The sequence below is a fragment of the Austrofundulus limnaeus genome, unplaced genomic scaffold (assembly GCF_001266775.1).
Source record: "Austrofundulus limnaeus strain Quisiro unplaced genomic scaffold, Austrofundulus_limnaeus-1.0 Scaffold49, whole genome shotgun sequence".
Taxonomy (NCBI): Eukaryota; Metazoa; Chordata; class Actinopteri; order Cyprinodontiformes; family Rivulidae; genus Austrofundulus; species Austrofundulus limnaeus.
The window spans coordinates 2,472,782-2,482,251 of record NW_013952451.1 but is presented as its reverse complement, the minus strand read 5'-3'; the positions used below and the strand labels follow the sequence as shown (position 1 = coordinate 2,482,251).

At 39.6% G+C, this 9,470-nt stretch overlaps 2 protein-coding genes across 2 annotated transcripts in view; one reads left to right on the top strand and one right to left on the bottom strand.

Moving 5' to 3' along the window:
* mtx3 (metaxin 3) overlaps positions 1-2,741 on the top strand; it is a gene marked incomplete in the record, with an annotated part of 4,711 nt that extends 1,970 nt beyond the window's left edge. Inside the window, 4 exon segments of the mRNA XM_014008431.1 lie at positions 172-329; positions 517-605; positions 771-903; positions 1,847-2,741. Of these exon segments, the coding sequence (XP_013863885.1) occupies positions 172-329; positions 517-605; positions 771-866 (343 nt within the window).
* Positions 2,742-3,922: 1,181 nt separating this feature from the next.
* Positions 3,923-9,470, bottom strand: part of cmya5 (cardiomyopathy associated 5) — a 14,377-nt gene continuing 8,829 nt past the window's right edge. Inside the window, exons 4-14 of the mRNA XM_014008430.1 lie at positions 8,287-8,382; positions 7,992-8,210; positions 7,879-7,901; positions 7,626-7,750; positions 6,518-6,652; positions 5,917-6,063; positions 5,653-5,800; positions 5,387-5,520; positions 4,593-4,695; positions 4,348-4,524; positions 3,923-4,274 (exon numbers count right to left, since the gene is read on the bottom strand). Of these exons, the coding sequence (XP_013863884.1) occupies positions 4,022-4,274; positions 4,348-4,524; positions 4,593-4,695; positions 5,387-5,520; positions 5,653-5,800; positions 5,917-6,063; positions 6,518-6,652; positions 7,626-7,750; positions 7,879-7,901; positions 7,992-8,210; positions 8,287-8,382 (1,560 nt within the window). The 3' untranslated portion in view covers positions 3,923-4,021. The remainder of the gene's footprint in view (positions 4,275-4,347; positions 4,525-4,592; positions 4,696-5,386; positions 5,521-5,652; positions 5,801-5,916; positions 6,064-6,517; positions 6,653-7,625; positions 7,751-7,878; positions 7,902-7,991; positions 8,211-8,286; positions 8,383-9,470) is intronic.

Genomic DNA, 9,470 nt, shown 5'->3' with positions numbered 1-9,470 from the left:
TAATGAGAGTATAACATTATAACATGATATAAAACACAAAAAGTTGATTTTACATGATATTGCCCCTTTAAGACAAAAAAATCAAGATAAAGAAGTGAATATTTGCTAATAATACATGTAGTGTAAAGTATTCAGTTTGGGATTGACATACGTGTGTGTTTTTGATGAAAGGCCCACCAGTCTGGATGCCTTTGTGTTTGGTTTTGTGGCCCCTCTGGACAAAGCACACCTCCCCAGCACRCCTCTGCAGAGCCACCTCAGACAGCTGGAAAACCTCACGCGCTTTTGTGACAACGTCCTYGCCGCCTACTTCAGCTCAGATCAGCCTCGTAAGATTCCCGCTCGCCATCCTCGATGCTTTAGCTTGAAGCCATTGAAACTCAAACTTGGCAGGGCAAATTTATTGTTCACAAAAAAAGCAAAAACTAACTCAATCTTTGAATCTGCTTAAAATCGTGGTTTAAACGACTTAACACTGCTCCTGCTCCTCCTCCTCCTCCTCTCGTCTCTCTCCAGGTCCTCCTCCACCTGTTCAGGAAACGGTGGATGCGAACCTCCAGAAACTAACACAGCTCGTAAACAAAGAGTCCAACTTGATAGAAAAGGTGCTTCTGCTTTCCTTTTCCCTTCTTTTGCATGGGTTCATGGTTGCTTTCGGCAGGTATCACCACTCAATTCTCGCCGTTCTCATTTCTTTCTCATGCATGTGCAAACTAAATTGTAAATTGTACCTAAATTGTACCTTTTCTTGTTTTTCTTCAAAACTTCAGATGGATGATAACCTTCGCAGTAGCCCACAGCACAAGTCCCACAGAGCAGACCCCAAACCGGGTCTGTCCGGTGCACGGAGCTCTACTCCTGCCTAAAACTCAACCCGACATATGATTCATGGAGGAGCACACTGTAAATATATATATAAATAAATAAAAAAGCTTTGAGGCAAGAAGGGCAAAATCTTTAACAAACTGGACTATGACTGAAATGGAAAATAATTATATTAATAGAAGTATAATTAAAGGAGACTATTTTACTATAATGATGATGGCGTTTAAAGATGTTCGTCTGAAGAGGAAGAAAARGTGCATGTGGGATGTATTTATAAAGGAGCGGTGCATGAATGTGGYGAAGGATGGAACGCTGTGAAGAGGTGCTCGAGGACAAAAAACAAGTTCAGAGGGACGGAGAAGAAAACGAGGAGTCCAGTTGGGAAACAAGTCGTTCATTTTAACCTTTTAATCTTTTACTCGTGTTGAACTCATCTAYACTTTCTGTTTGTCCACATCTGAGCTCAACTTCTTTCTCCCGATTCCTGTAAAATATTCCTGAAGTTCTTTGCATTAGCTTAAAGTCTGCCTTCACAGTAGCTTGTATAGTTTTAAACAGATGATTATAACCAAGTAGACATCAGCTGACTGAATTATTTGCGATGTTTAGCTAAAGTAACTAAAAAGCGTTAGAAGAGCACTTTATATTAAGATAATTGGGACTAAATTATATTTCAGTGTCATTTATCTCGGAGGTTTCTGTAACAGTTGTTGCCTTGATTTTGCACATTTATTCCTCATTTGTTGTTTGTTCTGCCATGTTGTGTGTTTTATTTTGCTGTGCCTGTGTTTTGTTAAAAACTGAGGTGTTAGTTGGGACCGTCAAATCAGCTGCCCCTTTTTTTTTAAAAGTGGGATCACTTTAAAGTTATGAATCAGCGAATTCTGTCTATTTACAGGTGGTTTTATGTCCACTGTGACAAATATTAATTGGGTGTTTCAAATTCCGAATACTCACTTCAGTGATGCATTCCCTTTAAAGCACTGTCTTAATAAAAAAAACATGTTTGTTTTTGTTGCAGGGTGCCTTCATGACTGCTGAGTTATCACGTGTMAACATGTTTGTATTTTTTTAATAACAAAAATTAGGATTCAACAATGGCCAGTCTTTTTTTTTCAACAAAAACTCCTGACATTTCCAAACGTGCCTGTGAGCTGTAACAGTTTTATTTGTCATTTCATGTATATTAAAAATATATATTGAAATGAAACAGTTTCTGTTGTCGCACATTCTGATTGTTCCAGACTTCATGCAGTCATTTCTTCTTAAAGAAATGAGTGGATATCAGGCAGATCAGGAGACTTTAGTTTTTAGCTTTGTAAGTTTGGGCACTAACGAGTAATTTAAATCTGTTATAGTTTAAAATGTTTTGACTCAAGTGATGTGAAAAAAGGCGACCAGCTCCAGGAGCATATTGTGCTGCACATGTGAACCTCCTTTAGGCTAAAACAACTAAATGTTCCAGGCACTCCCCTCACAGAAAGATGGAAAATTCAGGCTGAAACGTTTCCTTCAGGCTGCAGCGTCACGGTCCAGCTCCTCACATGGAGGCCAGAAACTGCTGCCTGATGGGTTTCATGTGTGCCCTCTTTCTTCAGAAAAGAGAAAAGGTGCGACTGCCTGGAAAATATCTGTGAATTAACTGAAAATGGCATGTTTCCTGGGAAAGTGGAGCTCAAATGATGACGGTGGGTGGAACCTAAGACATTTATGTTAAAGTTTGAAGGACTTTGGAAAAAATATGCCTATTTTTGACACAAAGTTCTTTTTAAGGACAATGTTTTCATTTTTTTACTACAAAGTTTTAGATGTAAAGTTATGTATTTTATGTTGCATCATTAGTTTGTATTGGGCAAAATCAAAGTCACAGAGCTTTTGAGAGAAATAAAACCCAAAAAAGTCTTTGTTAAACTGTATATRGTTTTGGTTTATTTCAGTGGTTCACTTTAGATTAAACTGGTAATGAAGATTTGTTTACAGATTTCCAGCTGATGGAGAGCTGAGGCCATCTGCTGGACGATGGAGGAAGAGAGTCACAACAAACAAATCTATTTGTGCAAATAGAAAAATAGTCAGCATTTTAGACATAAAAATAAAAGCGAAAACATCTGTAGCAGAAAACAGATCACTTCTTTTTAAAAATATATTTACAAAAATTCACAATATGAAACAGTTTTAAATATATAAATGTGCTGCTTAAATCCCAGGACTTGAACTAATTACTAATTAATTATACAGAGTRTGACTTTATCGTTTCTATTAGTGTCTCGTCAATAATGTCACAAGACAACTTAAAAACTAAGAGACAAAAACAACAATGGAAAATGGTACAAAACTTTCACATAAAAAAAGTGATCAGTGATCCACAGCATGTCAAAAATGTAAAAAGCTGTAAATTTAAAGAAACTATCACTAGCATCCTTTTTTCATTTATTTCACAAAAAAGGGATAACAGAAATCAAATTTATTTAAGTTTGAGAGATCAGTCAAATCAACAAAAAAGCAAAATTGCTGATTTTTTCCCAGTTTTAACTCATATTTTGTTTTTGTTTTTCATTTACAAGTAAAATCACTGCAGCTAATCGTAAATTTGTTTTCTTTATTCCATCAAGTGAAAAAAYAACTAAAAATAAACCTACTTTTTCCAAAGGTTTTTTTTACATAAAAAGACTTAAAATATCTTTATTTTCTTCTCCTTCCAATATTTAATTTATGTGACTATTAAATTTAATAACAATCTAATAAATTCAAGTTTATTCCTTCATGTACAAATCTAAAGCTATAAAATCAGTGAAAAGAGGATTTTTTTTATTTTAGACATTTTAACATTATGTATTTTTATTAGCTTCAAAAACTAGTTTTTTCCTCACACAGATAAATGTCAAATCTATGTGAACACAATTCAGCTGCAGAAAAAATGTTTTTTTAGTTATGAATCCATATGCAGAATTTTTACTGAAATTTACAATAAAAACTATTTAACCTAGCTCTTTTCATTTTGGATTTATTTTTGATAAAGGAATTGATCATTTTATCATCACTACATGTGAAAWCTTCATGGTTTCACATTTAAACTGAAAAAAATAAAAAGATCACATTTAAATCTTAAAACTGTAACATTTTAATTTTTGTATTTTTAACAAATTGGTTATTTCAGAATATCACAGACTGTGTTCTGAAGGTGCACACAGCAGACTCAGGTGTGTTTGATAAACTCTGGTACCTCCAGCACCATGCAGACCTGCAGGCTGCCCGGCTGATCCAGAGCCAGCACCGGGTGGCAGGGCTGGGTGAACCGCTCCCTGAATGTCCCCAACAACCGTCCACTGTGAGGATTGTAGAAGGACAGACGTCCCAGACGGTGGTCCAAGAGGACGCCCACTCGCTCTGGTGTCTCAGTCACRAACAGACTGGACTGAACGTCACCGTGGAGCATCTGAAACCTACAGCTGCACAGAAACAGGAGGATTCAAACGTTAACAGAAGCAGCTTCTCAAACGGGACACTTGTCACCATGCTTACCCTGATGGTGTGGGAATGCACTGCAAACACCACGACATGCTGTTCTCCCCGACTGAGCTGCTTCTGTTGGCTGCGGTGCACGTTACCCCAAGCCTGTAGGCCGGACATCCTGACACCACTGTCTCCCAGTAATGCAGSCCTCGAGGAGGCAACAACTCCCCCAGGATGGATGGACACCTAGAAAACAAACAGTCATCAGTGTTYACTTACAGATCTGAGAGGTGTCGTCACTGGTTTCAACTTACTCTGTGGTTTTGTGAGCGTCCTGGGAGTAGTGCAGGGTGGTCTGGTCATCGGACAGCTTCAAAGCGGGATGAGCTGAGGCTCTCAGCAGGTGGAACTTCGTCCCTGAAACAGAGCAATGTCAGAGAAAAGAGAAAAATAAAAGGTTTGCATAATGTCCAATTTCAGGTCTGAGATGTAAACTAAAATTTAAAATGTTTTTACTCAAGTTAGAGTAAAAAATTAGCCATCCAAAAATTACTCAAGTAAGAGTAAAAAACATATTTTGTACAAAGGCTACTTGCGAAATGAGTAATTGATCATAACAACTGATTTAATATTTTAAAATGATGTCATCAGACTGACAAAAGTAAAAAGTTATGTGCAAATTCTTGTGTTTTTAAATTCTAAAATGAAGTAAATTAGTACAAATAAATAGCATAATTAAAAAAATAAATCCAGCAGAAGAAACACTTTTCTAAGTCAATTTATTCTCATAACACTTGTGAAATTAATACTGACAGTAAGTGTTTCCACTGTTTAACATAGATGACCTCCAAATGTCTCAGCAGATAGAAAATGGCATCAAAACAACAAAGCTTGTGTAAAAAACAAGAGGTCTCACTCTGACATAAACTGTGTGTGTCTTGTGCATTTCTGGTCTAAACACATTTGTTCTGCATTCAGTGAAGTTGCTTATGATGGCTAGATTTTTTGGAAATTTTACTAAAGTATGAGTAGTTATACTTTATAATTAAGTTCTGTCACTGAGATCCACAGAGATTCTGTAAATCTGAGGATGTTTGTTTGTTTTCACCTCTTGTAGAGATGAGCGCAGCCTCACTTGGCTCACTGACACCAGCCTCATTAACAGCTTTCAGGTAAAACAGGTAATTTTCATTGGGCTGCAGGAGAACTCTCTGTTCACAAACGGTAATTCCTGAGATTGATCTGCAAACATATAAAACATAAAATTTTACATCTTTTTTTTTAATTCAGGTGGAGATTTTCTTTTGCATCAATCCAATAAAGTTGACCGATCAGAATTAGAAAACAAAGGTGAAGATTTTGTTGTCCACCCACCGGAGCCCCTCTCCTTCCAGCTCGTACTGCCGGCAGTACTCCAGACTGTAGCTCTGTCCTGGAGTCTGCTGAGCAGAGCTCCACCTCAGCGTGGCTGAATCCCACAGGACGCTGCAGCGCTCCGTGTCCATCACTGGCACCGATGGAGCTGAGACAGAGACATACCATTCCATTACTCTCTGCTTTAAACTCCTTGTGCCAAAGGAAAAATAATAATCATTTTATCAAATTAACAACAAAGCATGCTACTGGCATTAGGCTGACCGGTTCTGAAGAGGAGCTTCTCACTGGGCAGAGAGCAGCCTGTGTAGTTGACAGCCATCACCCACACCTTGTACATCTTGTCCGCCTCTAATTCCTCCAGGACGCAGTAACTCTCCTTCACTGTCACCCGGTACTCCTCCGACACGGCTGATAGCGAGGCCCAACGAGGCAAACACAAGAAAAGTTACGTGTTTCATTTATAATGAACAACCCTTCCAACAATTAAACAACACAGTTTTCAGCAAGCCCTGATTTTTTAAAAATGTTTTACTGAACTTCCAAGAACTATTTTTGCGTTATTTAAAAGTGGTCAGTCTTTGAGAATGGTCAAAGAAAAATGTTACAAGACCATCTGAAAGAAAGAAGAAGAAACTCAGGCTTCCCAGAAACAAAATCTACATAAATATTCAAGATTTTGCACAGTATTTCATCAGAGCAGTAGTTCTCAGACTGTGAGGAGAATCTTGGCGTACTCAAAGAAAAAAACACTATAACATTCCATTTTATTTAAACGCTTTTACTTGAAGCATTGTTACTATTTTGTTCGKGGGGCTTAAGAGGGGCCACTTTACATCTGACAAACGTTCTGAAAGCTTTTTACCTCCTTGTGGCTCCTCCACACAGTAAACCTGGAAGCAGTCGATGATGTCGCCAGGGTTGACCTTCCAGTAGACCGTGACACTGGTGCTGGTGGCTGAGCCTGGTTCTTGGGGCTGCAGTGTGGGCCTCTGAGGCACTAACGCACACACACACATGAAAAGACAAAAGTCTTTTAAACCAGTGGTTCCCAAACTTTTTATCTTATGACCCAAAAARTATCCATGGCAAAACTTGTGACCCCAAATATTACTGGTCTGAGTACACAAACTTTGTTAATAACCCTATAAACACAGGCTTTTTGACAACCCAAACAGCTTGTACACAAATACAAATACTTATTTATACTTTTTGTGTGTTTTTGTAATAGTTATAGGGAAAATATTACATCAGCAATTATTTTATTACCCTTTAAATTGATTTCTGGAGATTATCCAAGGTGCTTTATGACACATAATTGGATCCCAAGCCCAACTTTGGGAACCAAAGTGCAGTGGTTCCCAAACTTTTCAGCTTTTGACCCACAAAATAACAGCAGTAGAGACCTGTGCTCCCAGATATTTTTGGATGATAAACATTTGTATCAGGTCAACTAAACACGGACATAGTAACAATATTTTTATACTACATTCATCCATTTTAAATATACTAACCTCACTCCTTTGTAACAACTAAGGCAAAAATGTAATTAATTCMGAAAATCTTTTCAGGACCCCACCTTGATGTTTCGGGACCCCACTTTGGGTCCCGACCCCAACTTTGGGAAACCCTGCTTTAAACTGTGAGGTCTTCAAGAAGACGTWTGCTTTTAAATCCTTCTTTCTCACATTTAAATCATTCTGTTGTGTCTATWTAAAGTTGAACTACAATGCTTTAGTCTGACTTCCTCCTTAACTCCACAAGCCCCTTTCACGCTTTTTCTAAGGTGTGTCTCAGATCAGCTCGTTTTGAGGCTGCCTCTTTAACTCAAAGCAAGGCGCTTCACACCCAGCCCCCCTCCAGCTTCCAGACCGGTCCATTCCAGTTTTATAGAGGACTTTATAATATAGCGGTGCAGAAACTTCCCCTTTAACGTAAGACATCAGGAGGATGAAYGCTGAAAGAGGAGATACCTGGAATTCCTTTACGCTGGGCCAGGTTTGAGCTGGTGGCGTTGGTCTTGGTGTAGTCCTCAAACACCAACAGTCCCTTGGGACCCAGCTCCAGGGACGAGGCTGAGTCCAGAGCTGCTTTGAGTCTGATCACAAACACACACGTTCAGCTGCTGTTAGAGATAAAGCCACACAGTTTAACACAACACGAACGTTTTTTAATCACCTCATGCCGTTCAGATTAGAACAACARAAGTGCTTTCAGCTACYATACCTTGCACAGATGTCTTCAGGTGACTGGTGGGAGAACATATAACAAGAGGTTTTGGTTAAACGTTTGACTCAACCGATTTTATCTCACTGATGAATCWGTGTTTCGGGACTCACGCTYGCATCAGTTTCAGCCTCCCTGGTGGTGGTCTCCAGGGTGGACTTGGCCGAGTCGATGTTCTCCTGGAAGGAAACGATCTTGTCGTAGAGCTGCTCCAGCTTGGCTTTCTTCTCCTCCTCCATGGTGACGGACATTTGGTTGTACTGCTCCATCACCTGAGTCATCATCTCTTCGTTCTGCGCCCGCATGGCTGCYTCTCGCTCCACAAACCCATCCTTGCAAAAGAGCAGATGTGGTGGCATGTGAGATCAGTGTCCGCCGTGTCCGCAACGGTGATCACGGTTACCGTACCTCCACAGAGTTGTAGGTCAGCTCCAGCTCCGACACCAAGTCCTCGATGTTCTCCGATCTCTCCTGAARCTCTGAGATCCAGACACTCAGCGTCTCCTGCATGGCAAACATTACTTCAAGATTATGTTTGAGCTACAAGTTACCAAAGAAAAACAACTTTGTAGCTTTTGAAATTTCATACAAGCAGATTTAAATTGATATTTTAGTTCTGTTTCATACCCTAAAACATCTTATATTACAAGTATCAGCTAAAGGTGAAGGGAAGCATTAATGTTTTTTTGAAAGATGGCAGGCATTTGCATTCCTTCAAGGAATGGCCTTTATGTACTGTAAGTAAAAGAGCTTCTTGTTGCAGTTTTGAGGCAAAGCATCAAAAACAGGYGATCCCAGCTGTCAGAACAGCTGCTTTCACAGGTTAGAGGGAATGTGAGGATTGYACAAATCCTGTAAGAAGTGATGGGGTTTGCTGACTTTCACACKCTGAACTGGGCTGGACACAGTTTTGTCGAGTTGTTTTGGTCAACTTGTCAGTAGGGATATCCTGATCAGATACTCAGTATTGTATTGGTGGCAGATATGGCCATTTTTTTTGAAAATCGGGCAGAATCAGATTTAATCATGTGATCGGGCCGATCCAGTTTTCGCGACAGTTTTCAGCATCATCATGCTTTACAACTGCAGTTAAAGGAGTGATATCATGTAAAATCAACTTTTTTGAGTGTTATATCATGTTATTATAATGTTATACTATTACAAAAAACATGCCCAAAGCCTTACTTTGACTCATTCATGCATGTCTGAGAAATCCTGCACCGTTTTTAGGAAGCCATGCTGAGGAGCAAAACGACAGGTGGGGACCAGAAATGCCTTTTGGGACCAGAAACACCTCTGGGACGTGTCTTTAAGCCAAACTTCCTCATGGCAGAGCGCCCCTCCCCCCTCCCCAGACATCCCGCCTATGACTCCTGTACAAGTAGGGGTCTCTGCGGATGAGTGCGGACGAGTGGGCGTGTCACAAGCAAAGGCGATTCTAAAGCGACACTCCTGATTTGATGGATTTTGTTAAAGGGACACACCTGACTGGACAAGCAAAAAAGGGGCAATACCATACGGCACCACCTCATTGGACAAGAGCTAAAGGGGCGTTACTGAACGGCACCATTTTTTCTGGAGAACCCTACTTG